The following is a 23,180-nucleotide window of genomic DNA, read 5'->3' as shown; positions in this document are numbered from 1 at the left end:
GTAGACCACCGAGATTGTCAGGATAAACGATCACTTGGATTTGAACTACCTAAAGGAAACTGTTGCTCTAATTTATTTTATGCGCTAAATGAACTCGTTTGCTCTTCATAGAGATAACTTTCTTCAATTCAGCAGAGTTTGAAGAGTTGCGAACAACAGATCGAACAAACAACTGGTGTAAAAACAACAGACTGCTATAATCAAATTAGATTAGCGACTATATCACTTGAATGTGTTAGTCACATATTTTCTTGTGTTAATTGATAACTTTTCGACAAAAGGACAGAACTCATAGCGAGTTGAGTTGGCGCGAATCGAAGCTAATACCATCTTGGACAAACAACTGCATTTTTATGTAGACAGTTTTCATAACTTACTTAGTAAGGAACCTAAGGTTACATCTATTGTAAATAGGTACTTCAGATGCGAGCTGCATGAAGGTTTCAAATTCTTCATTTAATATGTTCGACAAGTATTCGAAGCAATATCAGCTGGTTGTGGCGGAGAACAAAGTAAGTTGTCTTCTGCGCGACAAATATTAAATGAAGAAAGGCTTGTTTTGCACTTGATCCTATTCTTCGTATTTTCTTCCACCGAAGATTCGAATTTAATCATTTTGATGACTACTAAACATTTTTTAGAGTATCAGCCAAAGGAGAAGTACATATATATATATATATATGATATAGCCTTTATTGTTGCTCCCTACGAAACTATGTCAGGTAAGTGAGAAAGTTAAGTGGACTTTGAGTTTTAACTTGACAAATTATAGAAGAAAATTTTTTTTTAACAAAAATAAAAAAATATTGGTAGCTTTGGTTACACAGAAGACGTAATAGCTTTCACAAATATAAAAATTCCTTACGAAAACTTGATTCCGATTATTTTCTTTGTATGGCAGCTATATGCCATAGTTTCCCGATCTAAATAATTTCTCGAGTTGTGACACTGTCTTAGGCAGCAACGCTTCCTAAATTTCGAGAAGATATCTCGACAAATGAAAAAGCCTTTTCATGCAAGCACTTGATTCTGATTGATAGGGTCTCTGACATTTCCTTTTCCGTAGTATACCTTCTTCGGGGTATAAAAACATAAAAATATAAATAAATCAAGAAAAAATGCATCTCTCCTCTTACAAGCCATTCTTCATTAGGCAAACATTCGACACCACCCAAGACACAAGTTCAAGGAATACCCCACAACGCTTCCGTCAAAAGCAGGGACAAAGCTAATGAATCAAAAATACACACACACACACTTCAGGGGTGCAAATGACGCCGACACGCTGTGGCGCGCCGCCTCAAGCGTCCGCAGCTACTTCATTTATTATTGCTCTTCTCCTTATAGCATTATCAACATTTATAAACGACGCTACAGCATCAAGTGGCCATAGCTGCTGGCGTCGCTGCCGTCGTGTTGCGGTTAACGCTGACCTTAGCGCCAACAGCGCTGGCGCTGCCACCGGCAATTGAAATATTCCAGTGGCTCACGCTCCGGATAGTACGGCACGAGCCGCGTAAACGATTGGTTGTAAAGAGTTTCAAGTGCGCATAACACCGCACAGTATGGCATAGCAGAGCACGGCGATCAAGCGACCGGCGTTTGTGTTTTGAATGTATTTGTGCAAACTTTAAGTTTTTAACTGAAATTTAATTCATAAAATGAGTTGAAATTATAGTCAACTGGAAGGTTGGAAAGCTGTATTAAAGAACTATATAGACTGCACACATATGTACATACATTCGTTAAATACATATACATATGCAGTGTGTGTCTACAGAGCTTCCGTTGAAAAAATGAACCGGTGAAGTGTAATTTGAAACTTGTTTCCTCACGTTTGCTCAATGATGCTGCACAAGTGTAGTAACGTTATATTTTTAAATGAAATAAATTTAGAAAATATTTTTTCTAAACAACAACAAAAATTTGTATGAAATACCTACAAAAATAGAAAATGCAAAACGCTACCAAAAATAACAGTGCATTCAAATTGTTTTGCCTTTGTGTTAGGGCTGCGAATTCTCGCTACTTCCGCTGAAAAGTTCAACGATACATAAACGTAGAAATTAAATTAATATATATAGCAAAAATCATGACAAATATCAGCGTTTCATCTTTGATCTCCTACGATTCTATGGAAACCACAAGTGATTTCATTGCGAATCTCAGCTCAACCACAGCGCCAAGCATCATCGAGCAGTCACTGGCGTTGTATCATAATCGGCGTCGCTTCTTGTTCAGCGGGATTGTGCTGCTGCTCGGCGTTATCGGCAACGCCTTGGCGCTGGCGATTTTGGCGCGCAAAAAGGCGACGAAAAACAGCAAATATACGTTGTTGCTGCGGTAAGTTTATAGGTTAAAGAAATGAAGTTAGCCTTACATATATTGGATACATATTACTCATCCAGTGAACCATCAAACTATTTGGGTATAAGACATAAATCATCACACTTAGCAATTTTTTGAAATCTGGTCTAGCATAAGGCATATATCTGCCGCTGGAACAGCCTTTCTTCAATAAAAATGTAAATCAAATTGTTACTGTCAATGTAATTTGAACTAGGCGCTTGATGCGAATTTTAACAGATTCTGCGGCCTCACTATCTCTTCCAAAGTATGATATATCGTGGGGACCCAGATAAATATACTTTTTAAATTTATTTACTTAAGTACTTTATATTAAGTTTTAGAGCGATGTCGATATCGGACGAAAGATCAAAAATTCCGATTATGACAGAATTTATCACAAAGCATTAATGGCTTCAGAAACAAAATAAGCCACAATTATAAAACACAGAAGTATTAGCTTTTCGAAAACCCAATCATTTGCCAATTGTGATAAAGTATTCTCTATCTAAACAAAATCAGGAATAAGTGTGGCAGGCTTTAAATGTTTTTTTCTCTCCATTTCATTTATTACATAGAACGTTGAATGCCAAAGCGACAATATTTTCAGTTTAAAGAAGATGATGATGTGATAGAAAGTAAAAATTTATAATACAATCCCAAAAAGTTTTCTGACTATTAAAATTTATAAATTATATGTATTAAATTTGTATGTGGTATTTTTAAATTTATTTTCTTGAACTTCTTTTTCGTTTGAACCACAAAAAAATATATATATATTTGCCTTTATATTGATTAATTATTATTAAAAATTTAATGAGGAATTTCTCGTGTATCGCCTTTAAATTAAAAAAAAAAACAAATTAGCTTTAATTTTTGGTTTAGAAATCTCAACATAGACTAGTACACAGGCTTTGAAAATGATAAGAAAAAGAAAATAAACTCACAATGAGATGAAAGTTATCGGTAATTTAAAAGTAATTTACGGGCGATCTGAGGTAGGGCAAAAAGCATGGAAGAGTGATGGCTGTCTAAATTTTTTAGTGTTACAAACGGATTTTTTATGGCATAGTTGTAGGTAATGACAAGATCTACAACATTTGTTTACTTTTCTTATACCCTCAAAACTTATGTGAAAAAAAACACATAACCCAGTTTTTGTGTTTTTTATTTTTATCTTGGACAAAAATTTTTTTTTTTTAATGAAATTTTGTGTAAGCTCACCTTCTTATGTCTAAAAAAAAATGTATTTTTTAATTTAAGAAATTAGCTTTTTTGTCCCCATATTGAGCTAACAACGGAAAAAAATCCAATTTTTTATCAAAAAATCTCTGGTCAAAATTTCAGATTTCTTTAAAATTAGAGTAAGTCTTCAGTTGGCTACGATCTCTTCTTTCTGATGGCGTTAAACATATTTACATACATTATTATGATAAATTTGCTCAGAAACCGCAAAAAATTATGTACGCTCGTTTAACACGGCGTATGAGTAATATTTCTAAGTAACAATTTTGCAGAGATTTCGCTGCTGGATTATTGGAAAAATTAATAATGAAGTATGTCAGTACATTTAATTTTAGAAATACTTCTTTCAAATATATGCTATCAATATTAACGCTTTTTGTTCAAAAAAAAAAAAAATTACTCAGCGAAATACAAGTCGTATGAGCAATATTATTCGCGAAAAAAATTGTATATTCAATCAAAACACAAACAAAATATGATTTGCTTACTTAATGATGAACATGAAACTCCGTCGTTCGTCGCCGAAGAAAAAGAATGATGGTGCCAATTAATTTTCTTAAAAATCTAGTTTTTTTCTAAGTCTTATATAGAAGTATATAGACACATTGACACCACCTGTTACACTGTCAATATTTTTCCCCCTCGTATTTACCTCTTCAGCTGCCACATGTAGAACAAAAGTCCCATTTAAATATCAAAAAATCGTCTTTAATTTAGAATTAAATATGAGTCATATTTATGCAACAAGCATATTATATGAGAGCTTATACGAGATACACGTTTCGACAGTTTAATTATCTTTGCTAATTCCTTACACAAAAATATTACCCGACCTGCACCTCAGCTCACAAAATAACATTATGCCGAGAGTATGAATAATAAACTTTGCACTGTCCTGTCCTCTTATGTATATGCATATATTTTTGTTTGCCCTTTTGTATAATAATAAATGTATATGTAGTGCTTGTAAATAATACATACAAGCTTACTTTCATTGTCCACTGCTGGTTATTGCTTCAGTCTTTTCACAAATATGTCTACCTCGCTTCTCTTGACCTGTGTCCTTCTGAATTTTATATTAGTAATTTGTTAACCATTATACCGGTGAACGACACTCAGAAACGAACCTTTCTCAAGTTTAAGAGCCTTCGGTAAAATAAAGAACAGACAATATTTTTTACATTTTTAAATTCATCAAAAAAAAAAACATGTGTGTATCTAAGTAATGGTATCTATCATAAATAAACTCACTTTAAGTATTTCTTAGATATAAAAGACGAGGCAAAAATGTTTTTCAAATTTAAGAAATGATCTACGCATTCAGTTCAGTAGAGTATGACTTTATTGAAATCTATCATATTCGCTTTTTATGCCTTTAAAAAATCTCTTGGCATATTTCATGCTATACTTAGATTCTTAAACACAATGCCGCCTTACCATGCAAGGCCTAGTTTCAATACCTCATTGTTGGCTAAACGCTATTAAGGAGCCTGGATTTATTTGAAAAATAATCTTCAAAATTCCATATTTCTCGTTTAGCATATGTAGTTATAATTTCTTTCTAAGCGTAAGTAATTTCCAATTATATTTCTGATATATCAACCATTTAACCAACAGCTGACTAACTACTTCGTCTACTACAATGTAAGTTCAAGATTTAGGTAAACTTAATGAAGCTTCAAAGTGGATTGATACTGGTCTGCCACCAAACTTGTAGAGTTGCAATAACATTCTGGTTCCGAATAGAGTAACAAAAGATCTTTTGAATTACCAAATCTCATCCATACGGTAACGTTAAATATTTTATCAAGAAATGAACGAAAGTGTCTAGAAAACAGCACTTTGGCAATTTCTTCTAGATTAACAGCTTTCGCAATACTAAGCTTAAAGCATAACAACTCATAACGAGCGAGTGTTGGTTGGAGTTGAAGTTGAAGCCTCAATAAATTTGTAATACGCATAAAGCCCAATATATACTACATATAAGCATTTGGATCTTTAGAAGACTTTTGTCATCCCAAAGAATCCATCTGAAACCGTCCAAATATGATTAGCCTAAATATCCAACCTAACTAAACTTTTATATACTTTTGTTTATAATGATCAGTATGAGTGGAGATTTCTCGATGTTCTCACAATTTTACCATTAAACAAGATCAAGACAATAAAAAACTGGTTATAAGGATAAAAAAAAACAGTACCAGTACAGTCTGAATTTTTAACGCTCAGTTAAACTCCGAAATGTTTATTTATGAATACACAATATATTATTGGAAGATTCCTCTCCTAATTAAAACCAAAAATATTTGATTAAAAGGACTGAATTTTAAAGCCATTGAATACAATTGTTAAATTTCCGGTTGAAGAGTGTGTTCATCGGCCCTTAGCCGCTAGCCGGTCTACTAAACTAATTTTAATAGCTTGTCAAAAAAAGGTCACGTTTTTAAATTTTCCTTGTGGTTGTGATATACTCGTATACCTACATTTTCAAATGTATAAAGTTTTCTCAGTGAACACTAAACGCTATACGCTACTACTTGCATGCGATTGCACTTGAGCATGAGATTCCGTACTAAAATTCTTTTTTTTTATTTCAATTATATTTTTTATCACGTAAATATATGTATAAAAAAAAAAAATAATTATATGCATCTCTAAGCAATTTTGAGGGAAACAAATACCGGTAATAGGACTATAAATTGGCAATTACAGTCGTAATATCGGACAGCAATTACTATCGTATTATTGAAAGTATTATAAGAATTTTCAAAGAGTTTTCCAAAATATGTTATCTGCTCTTGAATCAAACTTATGTTCCTTTTTCTATAAACACATATACGATCTGATTAAATATGACTCTTAAAAAAACAACATTGTCATCTATCACTGACATACCCAAAACATATCCACAACATCGTTCATCGATTCGGTTTGGGCACGCAGTTTAAATGGACTAGTCTAGCCAAATTTTATCTTGACTGCATATTAAAATTTTGCTCCATGGAAAATCCGCATGATGTAAACTTTAAGTTATAATTTATATCTTAAATAAAACTATTGTAGATGCTGATATAATTAAAAATAACCAACGCCTCCACGTACATCATTCAACTACGGCTTCAATGGACCGTTTATTTTCGCTTTGCAATGCTCATCATTTATGGTTGATGGTTTTGTTAATTAATTTTTAACATTTCATAAGCAGATTTATTGTACGTTTCTGATTTTCCTCACAGAGGGCTGCTTGGGGTTGCCAATATGAACGCTTTTCTCCGTCAAAATACTATTATTATACATGTACATACTCGTATATACGTAGTTACATACTACAAGGTGCGTTCCAAAGTAAACAAGACTATTTGAATCTAGCGACCCCTTGTAGCGCGATCTATATGTCGACTGGTGCATTAGAATCTGAAATCTTTATCGGTTGTCCAGTGAGACATTTCATTTCATGACATTTCATTGACTGGAAGTGAAGTTATTGCGTTTTAAGTGTCAGTATGTTTGTGTTATCGGTGCGAAAATGAGCTTCGAACAAAGACTGTTTTAAGTCCTGTTTATTTTGGAACACTCCTTGCATACACATGAAAGTGAGCACAAATCGAATTAGATGCTGCCAAAAGTTAAATTTTCTATTTACTTTTGATTGAAAGCGCAGTGGGAAACAATTGAAAGTAGGAGGAAAGTCTAAAAAAGCCGACTATACACAACTAAAAATACTTTCCGCATTTGTACGCATTTAAAATGATTTTCATTTTATTGCGCAGTTTTCAACTTATTTCTGATTTATTTATATTTTCTTGCTATGTGTATAGTAATTATTTATTTCAGGTAATTTGTAGTTAGTGAAGGATTTTTATACTAAAAATAATAACACTACTCAAGAAAACTGTAAGAAAATTTGCGATTGATGCGATAAGAGGTCTGTCACGTACAACCGTTTTTTTAAATGTAGTAAATGTTGATGGTTTAACCGCTACACCTTGACTACAACAGAAAAATCTTACGTATTAGAAAATTTCTATTAACATTTTCGGCTTCAGCAACCCAAAATTAGCACAAGACTGTGTACAACGTCACAATCGCAAAATGACTGCAAACTATTGTAGTCGGTGCAAACAAAAAATTCACAAAAAAAAAGAAAAAAAAAACGCTTAGTAAAATGCAGAAGAATGTTCACTGTTTTATAAGTTGTGTTTAAAACGGTCATGCTCTGTGTTATCGAAGCGCCAGACCGGCAGACAAGCTTAACAAAATATTTCATTAGTAACAATAACATAGTCGCCATGGTCTACGGGCTTCTATGGGTAACAAGCATTCAATTATCCAATTCTATACTGGACCAATGAGTAGAAAAATTTTAAATTATTTTCACAAAGTAATATTTATTTACCATATACATACGTATTGCAGCTTGCTAACAACTACTTGTGGGCTCGATGCGACCCGCATTTGATGACCCACAGAAAGCACATTGAAAACATTTTAGTGCACACTCTTACATACATATCTATTGGAATGTGTCGTATTGTGAATTGTCTATTTTATACGGAAATAACTTCTCCTGCTCTCATCACTTCAATATTCCATTTAAATTGACGATTTGTTATTATTTTTTAAATAAAATAAATAAAAGATTTCTAACGAACTTGGCGTCTTGTCCGGCATGTCACAGCCGCTGTTGTCTAGTTTGCCACTTGGGTACAATAAATTCATTCAGCTGGTTTGCTTATTTACTTACATGTATATCTTTATAACTTCCCCCCCATATACATACTATAAGGCATATTTATGTGCTTGTATGCATATAATCTCCTGTTTTTTTGGCAAACTTTTGCCAAAAGCGTTATGTTTTGTAGCTGACAGCATAGTATTTTTTGCCTTGTCTTACATTTTTCTACTTCTTTCTTGCATATTTATGGCGAAACCATCAATTTCAATTTGGATTTTCCTAATTTATGTCGCATATTCATCATGATATGCTGTCTAATAGTCCTCCCTGCATAAAGTTCATTATACGCAGTGGCCGACAAAAAGTGCTTAGTGCTTCTATGCAAACATATAAGCATATGTATATTATGAAAACAGGTACAAATATATTGCTAAAAGCGTAATGACTTTCATGCATTTGATTTCAACATCTACAACACGTTAATCTCTGAAGTGTGAATTGCTCTGATTGCCACGTGTAAATCGTGATTGAATTAACCTAATGTAATACATTCGACACTGACTCATCCATTTAAGCAACAAGTCAATAGTCGAAGAAGTCATCGCTTTTCGTGTAGCGAATGGTTGGCTGTGTACTTGTGTCAGACGTATCGAATTATGCTTACGCAATAAAATGTGAATAGCATATTCCCCATAGTGTGGCCAGTGCTAGACCACAATAAAATATTCATTGCTCGAGTTTCGATGACATTCTGGTAAGAGTTTAATGTAATCTTTGAAACTTAAAGGTGATAAAGTACGATGTGTAAGATAATGTTTAAATAAAGGAAAATGTGACTTTTCAGATGAAGAGTAATAAAAAAATAAAAAATTTGGAAGGATACCATTTTTCAAGGAGAAATATTTTTTTTTTTTCTTCTTTTACTTATTATTATGTTCAGTTGTTATAGGAGACCAATTATTGAAAATCCAGCAGTCTAAAATAGCGTTAATTGAATAAAAAAAATTACATGAATAATTCAATAACAATGCCTGATGTTGTCGAGTATAAATCAACAATTCGTGATACATATATACAATATATGTAGTTTGCAGCTTGTAACTTGCAATTTGGAACTTGTAGTTGTAGTTTGTAGCTGTAGTTGTAGTTTGTAATTGTAGCTTGTTGTTTACAGTTTGTAGTTCGAAAGTCGCAAAATTTCATGAGAAAGCCATATCATTTGCAGAATCTCACTTGGACAGCTTAGAATACCAATCCTTTATTATACCTATAAACTCCTAAAAACTGGGTCTTTTGGGGGAAAACAATTTTGTAGGCATTTCCTCCATGTGATCGGTGTCAGTGAGATTACTCAAGGACAAAGAGATTGAGACTTAAAGCTTTTAAGGCTTCCGATAACCTAATTATTATAAGAGTTTGCAAAGATCATTTTATTGAAAATAGTGAACTTATTTGCCTTGCATTGCTAGGAAGAGAACACCAATATATTAGGTTGTCACAAACGTCTTGCGGCATTTTCACTAGTTGGCGCTGAGAGCGCGTAGTTCTAGTTTTATTCGTCGCATCGGGTCATGCTATACCTTTTTGGACAGCTCATTTCACACGCTAACAAGAGTTTGACTGATTGTCGTTTCTTTTAAGTCGTTCGTGAGTTATTGCGTCGCAAACATGGAGCAAAATAAAGAGAAAATACGGCATATTTTACAGTACTACCACTAGGATAAAGGCAAAAATGCATCTCAAGCCGCCAATAAAATTTGTGCAGTTTATGGACCCGATACAGTTTCCATTTCCACCGCACAACGATGGTTTCAACGTTTTCGTTCTGGTGTGTAGGTGGTGGAAGATGCGCCACGCTCCGGAAGGCCTGTCGTCGAAAATTGCGATAAAATCGCTGAATTGGTCGAAAGAGACCGGCATAGTAACAGAAGTAGCATCGGTTAAGAGCTGGGCATGAGTCATCAAAAACATTTTATGAACAATTGAAAATTCAATAAAAAATACCGCAAGATTTTTTTGACAACCTATTATGTATTTGTTTAGGACATAATTCAACGATGTTTTCAATGTTGATTTTACCGTTGCGTTCTGTACCATACATTGACGAAAGTTATTAGAAAACAAGAAAGGGCTTAACTGAACATTTTATACACTTACAACTTGCAAATATTATTAAAATTCCTCAGGTGCTGGCAAAACTTTAAAGTAAAGAGAGCCGGATGTTCAAAAATGTTGATATTTATTTATATGGAAAGGTCATAGGTCAAGTCTTCATCTAAGTTGATCTATTTTAAGCACAAAAAGATACTGTTATTAGTAAAACACGCTACCTCATTTTAATTGAGTTATATATTAGCGGTTATATGCAACATAAAGTCAACCGGAGTTTCGAAAATCTTTAAATTAGGTATATGAGGGATCAAGGAAATATTGACCAGATACGACACATTTTTAACACACAGATATGCCATTGTCAAGAAAAGATTCTCTGTGAATCCCAATTCTATATCCTATATATTTTGGCAATTTTCAGTCATAAGGTGGCACACTTCATATGCACTGTTCGTGCAAAGTTTTAGGTGATAGGAGAACAAAGCTGATAGCTTTGTCTGTAGCGAAAGGTTCCTATTTCAAAGATTATATGCATTTTTGTGTCTCGAGTGACTATGCTTAACAGCTCTCAATGTAGAAACTCCTGATTATACATCTTCAAAAAAATCCCTTAATAACTGAAAATGTTAATACAAACTTTACACATTGTGTAATGCAATCGAGTCTCCTCATGCGATTAAGTAACGACACGCGAACACTTACTGAATTGCGTTTTAACCATCACTCAAGTATTCGACGTATTTTATGCGATTAATTGTTGAGTTTATTAGTGTCTCTTATGTTTTTTATATTCTTTACAATTTTCACGTGAGATGATGCACCTTACGATTGTTGATATAACCGAAAGCTAATTGACATATAGATGTAACGGGTGATCCAAGTTGAGATGCTTTTCTCAAGTTTTTTTCTGTTATTTTTGTTCAGTATTGTTAGTCATTTCATCATGGAAAGAATTACGACTGAACAACGTTTACAAATCGTTCAACTACATTACGAGAATTCACGTTCTGTAAAGAATGTATTTCGGGCGCTTATCTCAAATTATGGTCAACATAATCGCAACTCGGACTAAGTTATGGAATTAAATTGTAAGCGTACAAAGTATGGCTTGTGTAAGAACTGAAGCCAACCGACCTTTTCAAGCGGCACCCAACAAAAGCAAAAGATCCAACGTTTTCCAGCTAAATTTTGTTCAGCGATGAGACCAATTTTTGGCTCAATGGGTATGTAAATTAACCCACTATTTGTTGCCTGAAATTGAAGTTCGTGATCTCGGCGACATTTGGTTTCAACAAGCCGGTGCCATTTCCCACACAAGGCATCAATCAATGGATTTAGTGAGAGAACACTTTGGTGAGCAGATAATTTTACGTTTTGGCCCTGTCGGTTGGCCATCTAGATCGTGTGATATCCCACCGTTATACTTTTACCTGTGAGGATATATAAAGTCTAAAGGCTATCGAAAATCGCGCTTCGATTCAATCCTTGGATCAAACCATCACACATGTCATTCGCCAGTTACCACTCAAAAGTTACGAACGAGTTATAGAAGTCATTAATTGAGGCCATCAGAGACGTAGCCGCGGTCAACATATGGAAGAGATAATCTTCAGAAAATAAATGCCAAAATATGTTCATTCGAATGATAATAAACATTCCCCATTAAATTTGAAGTTTGTGTGTGCTGTGTTTTCTTTAAAAAATTAGTAAACTTCGAAATTAATCACCCTTTATATAAAAATGAGTAGAAGAAGTCATATCTCGCCAGTATCTGAATTCATTTGAACCAAATTTGATCCCAAGCGCAATCAGAACAAGCGGATCTAGGAGATGTTGCTCATAAAAATACAAACATAATACTTTTTTTTGACCTCACCCCTTATTTCAAAATATAACATATACATTTAAAACTCTGGAATGGCTAGGAGCTTTAAAAAACAGACTATTCTAAATTCTGACGAAAAATTCTTATTTTAATAAATAAGACGATGATAGGATGAAGATTTATTCAAGATATGTGACCTGGTCTATGGAAAGGCGGAAAGGTGTCAAAAAGTCAAACTTCACTTTTTAGTTGATTCGGATGGAAGATGAGATGCTTTATCACGTGATAGAAAACTAGTTTTCGCACGTTAGCTCCCTTTTCGTAGACCAGATCACATATGTGCTTTCTAGAAAACCAACTACTTCAAAGGGCATTGCAAAGATTTCTAATTATTAATTAATTTTTTCCTAAACCCTTTTATCCGTGGTCAAGTTTCAATATTACAAGTTTCGGCTCAAAAGTATTATTAATTTTAAAAAAAAATCCGAAAAATAATTGATTCGCAAAAGTACAAATTTATCCATTACATTGAACAAGTCCTTATATAACGGATTGAATTCAATAAATAACAAAAGGTAACAAAATGCGTTACATTGATATTTTTACTGCTTATGCTTCTATCATAAGGGCATTAAGATAAATTCAGTGTACATACCCATATTTGCAATGCTGGCACGAATTAAGCACACGCTCATTATCATAACTGTGAAACATACATTATATAATATAGGATTATATTTATGACTGCATTTGTAGACCCAAAATTAACAAAGTTGCTGTTCGTTAATGAGACCGTGCAATTCATATAAAATGAGGAGAATTAGCGAAGTCATTATTTGAGGCTCTGCATGTGAGATTTTATGCGAGTTATGGCTCACTTAAAGGAATCTCCACAAACATATGGTACTTTCATTGAAACTATTTTATAGTCTATGTTATATATATAGTATGTATAATATAATGTCTTTGGATGATTAGAGAACAGCGAACAGCGAATAACTACTTGTATACGAGTACATATATTTATATAGGGAACGAAATCAACTATGTGAAAGTCAATCCATTATTTGTATAAAAATACAATTAATCAGACCAATCAATCTAGATATTGTTAGGTATTGCCTTCTGATTCAAGAAAAGATATCAAAAAGTAAGTTTATTATTTCGAAAATTTATAAACTGTTTCAAATACTTGCGTGACCAGCAGAATCGTCGTATGTTCGTGAATTCGGCTAAGCAACAACTTGAAAATGATCCGGATTTTTATCGAAGAATCATTTTCAGCGATGATACTGATTTCTAACTGAATGGCTTCGTCGATAAGTAAAAGATGCGTTATTGGTCAGGCAGCAATTCACACGTACTCCATGAGTCACCATTGCATCCCGAAAAAATTACGGTTTATGGGCCGGTGAATGGGAATCACTACCGCTCAATGAAAACCGAATATTTTTGACACGAATCGGATGATATGGAAATATGTGGTTTTACAAGCCACACAGCGAATGTCACGAGGACTCATTAATTGACGTTGAGTTAAACCATAAGAGATGTTGAGATCCTCTGCTATCTCTCGCAATTTAAATGGATCTGTCCGAGTCGAATTTAATCAGATAGTGTAAATATATTTAAAAAACATTACATTGATCGAATTCTGATTGCATACGTGCACAAAAGGGACCTTCCTATTTCACTGTAACAAATGAAAGTCAAATTTCGACACCTTTTTAAAGTTAAGGAGTGAGTTTAAAAAGTGTGAAGAATTTAAGGATCATTTTTAAATTGTCCTTCGAAGTTCTTGTTCTAAATTAAAAAATCAAAAATTATATCTAACGTTGTCAAGTTAAATATTTTTTAGTCAAATAAAAGATAGCAAATTTATCGAGTTTTCACTACTCCATTCCTGTTTTTAGTAGTTAAAAAGAGAGGCGAAATTGTCTTTAAAGTTTAATTCAAAGATTAAGAAGTTGGGCAATTATATAATGTCTGCAAGAAAGAGGTTAGGATTATGAACCAATTCATTTGTAATTAAACAGCGGCTTCTTGGTTTATGTTGGGTCGAGAAGGTTAAAACAAAAGTAAAAGGCGTTCTCTTTCTCTGTACTTATTAAAGCCTCATCAAGAACAAACTTGCTGGATTAAGATTAGCTGATCCAACAACCTTGAAACATCAAATCAATGCATTGGTAACATGTTAGTGCCTACAAATACCACTTTACTATTAATGGAAGGCAGTAGAGAAAATAACAAGATTCCAGTAAGAAAGGTTCGCAACGCTCTGTTTATTGCTTCATATGCCAATAATTCTTTATAGCCACTTGTATATAATCAATATCATTTGATTACTCATTACAAAAGAGATTTTCGTTTAGGCTTCGCAAACTTTAAGGAAAATTACAAAAATATTTGTTTTACAGATTTATTTCAATATTTCGCTGACTCTTTAAATATTATTATTAGCTTACTTGCGGCATTTTAGGAACTCAACTCGCTTGCTTTCTCTCTCTCTTACACTGCTTCTCATTTAATATCCTTTTGTTGATTTTATTAATCGAATGTTATCAAGCGAATTTTCTACCTACCGCACAAATGTGTATTCAATCAATTCATTTACATGTATGTAAATACGTGTTAATGCAATAAAATTTTATGCATCGCCAGCACACGCACTTGCCAATGATGATGAATTACCCGGCAATAAAACAATCAAAAATTTTATTTGTAGCTTAAAATATGTATATATACATATATACATGTATATATTTCGGTACGATAACAATCTTTTATAAATAGGCTGCAAATCAGGGTTGTCGGTTATTTTGCCAAAATAATATAAAATTTGCTCTTTCCGATTTTTTTTTTTGCAGAAACCTTAAAAATGCTTACAAATTCTTTTTTAATTATTTTTTTAATTTTTTTATAAAACTTTTTTTTTGTTTTTTTTTTTTTTACCAGCGATATTCCAATGACTGGAAGAGCTTATGAGCTGTCTTGTTGATAACTAATTCCTTGATTATCGAAGTACATTGAACATACCACATTAAAATATGTTTACGCACGTGTGCATATGTACTACATATATATATATGTACGCTATATGTGTGTGAATATTTGCCTGTTGTACCAGCAAGCATGTTGGTATACAGGAAGAGGCACAAGTTCAAGGTATAAGGTTTAGTATTTGTAATAAAAGAGCAACATACGATATATATGTGTATGCATGTTTATACAAACGCATGTTTATGATACAAAAACATTTATGCGGAGCTGTAACATATACCATACATAAATACGTACATATTTTCTGATATTTCTATGTACATACTAGCTAGCAAGCTTTCACATATTATATACAGTTAATTCTCGAATGTGGTACACACTCAATAGTATGAAAGTTAAGGAAGTTCAGAGTTGAGATCTTTTATGAAATTATTTGAAGAAAAGGTGGCTAAATGGACAAGACGGACATTTAATAAACAGTGTTGTACCGAATGAAAGGGTATATGTATGACTATCAGCTATTTCTTTTAACTTTAGGAGTAAGTTTCTAACGTTTCTTTTTTTCTTATTGGAGAAAACACCGCTTCCATCCTTACCACATGACGTAGCCAGCTCAGTCGTTGTCTCTTGATTCACTGAACTATATCAATTCTCAGTAGGTATATAATATTTCAAACAGCTCGTCGTACCATCAACTGCGGTACTCACTACTACCAATGCACAAGAGACCATAAATCGTCTGTAGACCCTTTCTCTCAAACAATAATGAGGTCGTTCCTTGCCCATACCTCTACACCCTATAGCAGGATGGGAATGCTGACAGAGTTGTAGAGTTTGGTGTTGTTCGTCGAGAAAAAACTTTAATGTAAAAATTGTCTACTATATTGTTATTGGTGCTAATGTTTGTACCGAGATAGACGAAATTATATACGACTTCGAAGTTATGGCTGTCAACAGTGACATGCGAGCCAAGTCGCGAATGCGATGACTGTTTATTTGATGACAGAAGATATTTCTTCTTGACCTCGTTCACCACCAGATCCATTTGCTTCGCTTCCTTATCTAGTCTGGGGAAAGCAGAAGGTATTAATATCATCGGGGTGCGCCAGCAGCTGTACATTAATACATAAGATTGTACCTTCTCTATTTAGCTCTGCAGCTCGAATTATTTTCTCCAGCAATAGATAACCAAGAAAGCTTAAATTTCAGATTTTTTAAAAAATTATTTAAATAAAACCAAGCAAATAAGAAAAGGAATGAAATGTGATAAGCTGTAGAAAAGCGACTAAGAGAGATGTAGGCATGACGTGAATCTATCCTTTTTTTTTAACTTTAGAGGTTTGTTTCTAATGTTAAACAAGTAGTAAACTAAGTGACTAGATCATAGATTATGAGCATTTTTCCAAGAAAATTAGTGACAACAATTTAGTGGGAATTATCCACTTTTTAAGTTACGAACAAATAAAACAGTTTTTAATACTATGAAATGTCTAGAATATAATAAAAGTGTAGGAGATAGAACCTTTGGGAGAGCAGCCCATCAGATCAGACTGGTTCGCTACTTCAATCTCTGCTCATGCTTTTCCCGAAACATCCTTTTCAAAGCCGATGCTGACGATTTTTCAAAAACTAGTGAAACGAACTTATTTAAAATTTTCCTTGTTTTTCTAAACAGTATGACCTCGTGATTGATAACAGAATTTTATTCGATCACAACTGATTTTTTCAATGCAACATGTTTTAAAAATTATTATTAAAATTAAACTGTTTTGTTTGGAACTTTGCCAATAATTGTCTATTAATTCATTTATTGGAAAAATTGGTGACAATAGACATTTTTTGCAATCGTCAAAACTCTCGTTCATATTTTAAGTAAACAAAAAAATATTATCAAATTTTGAAGAAAATACTATATATGTAAAATATGTTATATCCATATGATTCCACGCGATCTCCTATGGCGCTAAGAAAAGATCCTTCACTACTGCAAGAATTTCTTAAAACTCTATACTAGAAGACATTATCCCTACCTTGTGTCCAAAAAAATCAAGTTTTTATTTAAATGCGGGCGTTTTGAAAATTGGAATTCTACCCAAATTTTTTTTTTTTTTTTTTTTTTGGTTTGCTAAATTCGATTTATGATCAGACGAAAAGCTAGTAGATGATTGTGTAGAAAACTATATATAGATATATATGAACTGGAAAATGTAGTTTCATGAAAAACTCATGTAAAGATAAACTGTTGGAGCTGACTGAACTAAACGGCTTCGATTTACAAGTCTATTCGTATTAGATAAAAGCAAATTTTAAGAGTTGTAGATAAAAAGTCCATTGTTTTCCCATGTCAAGAATCAGTGTTTGAGCATGAAAACCGAAACCCAAACAAAAAATAAGTTTGCTGATGTTATTAGTGAAACAGTATTTTATTTTTAGACATACAATTTTTGTTGTTGTTATATTTATTAACGGAACTGGAAGAACATGAAAGTAATATTCACTTATAACAAAATTTACAAACCACAGCAGTAGACAGGTTAAATGTCAATGTCAAAAGTAACCAGGATAATTATATCATCTCTGTTTGTGTGGCATCAGATTGAATTTGTAGCTTAACTCCATTGCATTTACGCCATTCATATTTTATTCGAATGATTCATAGGCGGCTTTCCTTTACATTTTACGCATTGAATAACAGCCTGAGCTTTTGTATTTATTTGAGTCGTTAGCACCTTTGATGGTATGAAGCCAGCAATACCATAGAAACATTAATGTATTTAAGCTGTTAAGGCGATATTTTATAGCCACGCGTATGTGTATGTAAGTAAACACACAAGTCATTGCTGAATTATAATAAAAATTGACTGGAAATATTGAGCTATTTGCATATGTATCTATATTTAGCGTTTCTGAACGAGACGAGTCAAGTAACATTCAGAATTTATGTGTTTTCACCACACGCATGCAAGCCTGTTTACACATTAAACGAGCGTGAAAGTAGTAAAATTGTATCAGTCGGCGAACATTGAATGAAATAGACAGATGCGATGGTAATTCCAGACAAAAAGTTATCAAAGAAAAGTCTGGCAGTTTAAGGATTAAACATCTTACGTTACATGAGTTTCCTCGGGTAAAAAAACAGCCTTTTCAACAATTTTCTTCTCATATAAAAAATTAAACATTTTATTGGAATTTTTTATTGTTACAAACATATACTATTCTGCACAATATTCTAGAGGTGTTCTAACTTTACACTCTTTCTTATTGCAGTTGCTTGGTTTCGAATAACCTTATCGGTTTGCTCGGCATACTAACAACGATAATGCTTAAAATTTATGTTCCCGAGGATGAGTTCAAGGCCTACGTGCGTTGGGATTGCACGCTGAAAGTTTTGTGTCGCTTTTTTGGACTCAGTTCCGGCTGCATTGCGGCAGTGATGGCAATTGAACGTTTTATGGCGTTAGCTAGACCATTCATTTATCATAAGGTTTGTATGAAATGTGAAACAACATTCTTAAAATGATTTAAAGCCCAAAAAAATATACCTCATTAAATATTCAGTATATCTTCAGTTCAAGCATTTAGTAAGATGCATTCGAATGTGTTCAAAAATTATTACCCTATAATGTTTATAATCGAAATATTCTTCTTAATGCCTAATTTTATTTGCTCTTTCTCTTCTCCTATAACCGTACACTGCAGCATATCACGTACGCGCTTGTTCGTAAAACCATCAATATATTGGTGTTTATTGCGGTGGTTGTCACGTTTTTGCCCTTCACCGGCTTTGGCGCCTACATCGATGAGAGTAATCCAACAAATCCGAAATGCTTGCGTTACCGTGATGCTGAGGGATTTTGGAATAAAACATACTCCGTTTTGTTTATGTCTTTTGGTGAGTTTCTTCACTTGCCTTATTAAGAATACATAATTTTAATTTTTGTTTAAATTGCATGTTGATTTTTGTTATATGAAAGTAATACTACATTTCGAATAAGGTGCTGTTGTCTATAAGGACAGCAGTTAAATAAAATTACCATAGGGACTTAATTCATGAAATATGGTGGATGAGGAAGTAATAAAAACAAAACTCACGTATTTTGGAGTTAGAAGCACGTTTATCATCCGTAAATTCATTGCGTGAAACCTCTATTCTATTACCCAAAATATGCGTTTGGTCATCATTCATACAAATTCAGAAACTTTTGACAAAAATGGATGGATGGAACAAATGAAGAGTGTTGAATATGTAGGGAACTATTCTTTTTAGAAACCAAAAGATTATCGTATTGTTTAGACACAGTTTCGAAGACGTGAATCCGGTAGATATATAATTTGCTTGCTATTAGCAACTCAGAACACTATTTGCAGATCGAACTCAATTAAAATAACTGTTTTAGACTGATGAACTGTGAGTAATAATATGTTAATAGACTGCTGGGTACAAGAAAATTTTCAGAAAGTTTATACTCTTCGAACATAAAACATTATAGATTATATAGCAGTTTGATGGAACTGATGGTAAGAATAAGCGATGAATATAAATATTACTAAGACCACTCCCAGATCGAATTCGATCAGGACGTAAACATCATTTTTTTTTTTTGGTTGACGTTGATGTAAAATCCAGGCTGAACTTTTCAGCCATTTTTATGCTCTTGCAACATATTGCTACAGAGTTTTGTTCACCTAAGGGCTGTACGGTTCACGTGCAGTGATAAAATTCTTATTTTTGGAAAGTGTAGCACCAGCAGAAATCATATCTAAAATACAGAATATGGTAAAGATAGTCGATTGGCTAAAAGACACATCTCATTAGACAGTGTGAGCCATATTTTAAGTGAAATTTTAGGTTTTAGAAAACTGTGGGCACAATGGGTGCCGCATTCGCTCACAATGGACCAAAAACTCATTCGAATGCGACCTTCTCAGCAATATTTGCAGCATTTTAAAGAGGGATTCATCACTATGAGACTTGAGTCTACCACTATGATCCTAAATCAAAACAAGTGTCTAAAAAGTGGTGTGAACCAGCTTGTTCGGTTATTGCAACCTTTTGGGCCAGTTGAAGGAAAATATTCGTGAAAAAAGACGAAGCGGTTTGCAGAAGGGAAAAATCCTTTTTCATCAGAACAATGCACGGTGCCACAAGAACATTTTGACAATGACTAAAATTCATGAATTAAAGTTCGATTTGTTGAAGCAACCACCGTATTCACCAGATTTGGCCCACATTGACTTCCATTTGTTTCCAGAACTCAAAAAACATTTATGCGTAGCAATCGCAGCCAAAGTAAATAAGAAAGTACAATCCCACCCCTCTAATCACTAGAACTCTTTTTCGAGTACATGCGAGTATACAATATTATGGTAATGTACGATATTTAAATTCTTAGTAGCAGCAGTTAACAATAACCTTTGATAAATTGGCATTCAATTATTCTATCCCTACAATAAATATCAATAATTAGGATTCAATATGAATTGCCACTTTATTTGATAAGCGATCGACCTCGCGCTTGCTCCTCCAGCTAATCCGCCAATTGCATGTTGTTTTCTTTATTTTGTTTTTTCCACATTGCAGGCACCCTTTTGTGCATCGTAATTGTTGCTTGTAATTTGTTTGTGACGCGTGCTCTGTGTGTAATCAGCCGCAAGCGTGCCAGCAAACGTCACATCCACTATGATACGCTGCAACGTGAGACGGGCAGCATACAGTGGATCGAGGGCAAATCGAACAGCAGCGGCTCGTCACTGTATCACCGCAGCAATAGTGGCACCATGACAGCCAATACGTCCCCCGATGAGATTAAATTCGCCAAACTGATGGCGCTTCTCAGCATCTGCTTCGTGATCTGTTGGATGCCGCAAATGGTAAGCGTGTGCCGTGCGCCTTGAGCGCGCTCAATTGAATAAACAACCATTGACCTCAATGTAGCAATTAAATGTGTCTTACAAACTTGTCATATATTTTGTTATTTTTTCTTACGCTTCGCAGATTGCCATACCTATGGCTATTCTACCGAATCGTGTGCCGAAGGCGCATCCCTTCTTCATTTTGGCCGATGTGCTGATGGCATTGAATTTCACCTTCGACCCGTACATCTACGTGCTAAGCCGCACCAAACAGTCTCACCTAATGGGTTGCATTAAGGACTGTCGCTGCTGGCTGTAAGGGTCACTGAAACTGAAGGCCTGAGGGGCTGAGGCGTTTGTTGGAGGTTTGTCTACTCGAAAACTTGCACCCTAAGTTGAAATGATTGAGATTTTACACTGTACATGATACTCAGCTACTGAAGCCCATAAGGATCTGCTACAATGTTCTATGTAATATAATTAAATAATTTATAGAAACATACATACTTACATATACTGTATATATTTATAATTTTATATATAATAATACGAAAAAATTTCGATGAAGAGACCGAAAAAGCAGTTTCTAGCTTTTAAAATATGAAGATTTGTAGTAACTGTTAGGAAAACTTGCACCGCTGGCGGTGTAACTCGCACTTCTCATTTTGAGTTGCTTTGAGCACAAAAGCCTTTTATATTGAAAATGCACTTACTTTTTTTCAGAATTTTTATCGACAAGTGACCTAAGGTCGCGGTGCATTCCTCATTTATGTATTAATCTAAACAAATTACCAAGTGATGGCTGGCTTTTATTACTGTTGCTTATTTTTCTATAAGAAAATGTAACATGTATGCTTAAGTATAAGAAATATTTGGTTAGAGTATATAGCATACGAAACTTCATTTTTGCTAATTTGTAAAATTTAAATGTATTTTAAATAAAAAATGTTTGTATTTATATACCTAAGTATGCATATGTTTTGGAAGTGTACGCAAATAAAATTTTATTTTCAAGAAAATAATTGTTTTATTTCAAATTAAGCTCAAACGGTGGTCGGCACTTTAGACTGTGCCAAAACAGTAATTATTCTACTATGAGCAAAAAATGGTAAGACTTTGCTCATATCTTTAAAATTCTTAATTGATACTCAAAGTAATCCCCTTTGGAACCAATACAATCCTCGAAACAGCTGTTAAAGTCAATTTTCGGAATATTATTCAATGCGCATAGCGATTCACATTAACTCAAAATGGTCACTTGGAGCTAATTAAGGTCAATACGGTGGCTGCGACACGATATTACTTTAAATTGTGGCGAAAAACTCACGACAAATGAATGCAGTGTGCGACGGGCAATCAATCAATCAATTTCAGCCTCTTTTTATGAATAGCTTTGCAGAAACGACGCATAATACCCAAATAATATCTCTTTTTGACAGTTTGGCTAGTTGGAAAGTATTCGGAGTGCACCACACCTCTATAATCGAAAAACAAAACTGTTAACATAACCTCGGCTACTACTTCGGTTCACCTTTGCTTCGATATTCGGCCAATTGATCGTCTGTTTCCGGGTCGTAAGCATAAATCCAAGAGTCATTGCCAATAATAATACGTTTCATGCCATCCTGGTAGTCGGAAAGGCAATATTGCGATTCCTTTGGCGCCGCGATTTTATGATACGGATGGATAGAGGAGGCTCTCAGGATTAAAAAAATGTTCACACATATACTCTCCTCAGACTCATAATTTTCGACATATTTCTGTTTAAAGTTAAAAAATTTGTAGAAACATTACTCGTTGTTTCACTATGTTCAACCCACTTTTCTCACATTTTTCAATTAATATATATTTAATTACACTGTACACTTTCATATATATCAAAAATTTACACTAATTCTGTATTTTTTAAGAAAATAAATATAGTTTTAAAACTATTTTGCACATACAAACTTTCAAGAGATTTGTGTGTTTACATTTATGACAAATAGCAGTGTTGCCATACTTTGTGTCCGGATAATATTATATAATCAAAAAAATTTCTGTTTCATATTTAGGGATATAAATGATTCAAAATGAACTATTGTTTATTTATATGGATTATATTACATATATTATTTAATAAAT

At 33.6% G+C, this 23,180-nt stretch overlaps 1 protein-coding gene across 1 annotated transcript; it reads left to right on the top strand.

Annotated features, from left to right (window-relative positions):
* The first annotated feature begins 1,948 nt into the window (after positions 1-1,948).
* Positions 1,949-21,933, top strand: LOC108966465 (prostaglandin E2 receptor EP2 subtype-like). The gene is made up of 5 exons (XM_018929385.1): positions 1,949-2,343; positions 18,471-18,687; positions 18,903-19,095; positions 20,785-21,074; positions 21,199-21,933. Exons 1-5 carry the CDS (start codon positions 2,093-2,095, stop codon positions 21,373-21,375), a joined length of 1,128 nt encoding a protein of 375 aa, XP_018784930.1. The 5' UTR covers positions 1,949-2,092; the 3' UTR covers positions 21,376-21,933.
* The last annotated feature ends 1,247 nt before the right edge of the window (positions 21,934-23,180 follow it).

The sequence above is a fragment of the Bactrocera latifrons genome, unplaced genomic scaffold (assembly GCF_001853355.1).
Source record: "Bactrocera latifrons isolate USDA-ARS-PBARC rearing strain unplaced genomic scaffold, ASM185335v1 scaffold_160, whole genome shotgun sequence".
In the NCBI taxonomy this organism is placed as follows: Eukaryota; Metazoa; Arthropoda; class Insecta; order Diptera; family Tephritidae; genus Bactrocera; species Bactrocera latifrons.
Note: the sequence above shows the minus strand (reverse complement) of the source record. Positions and strands in the feature narration are given on the sequence as shown.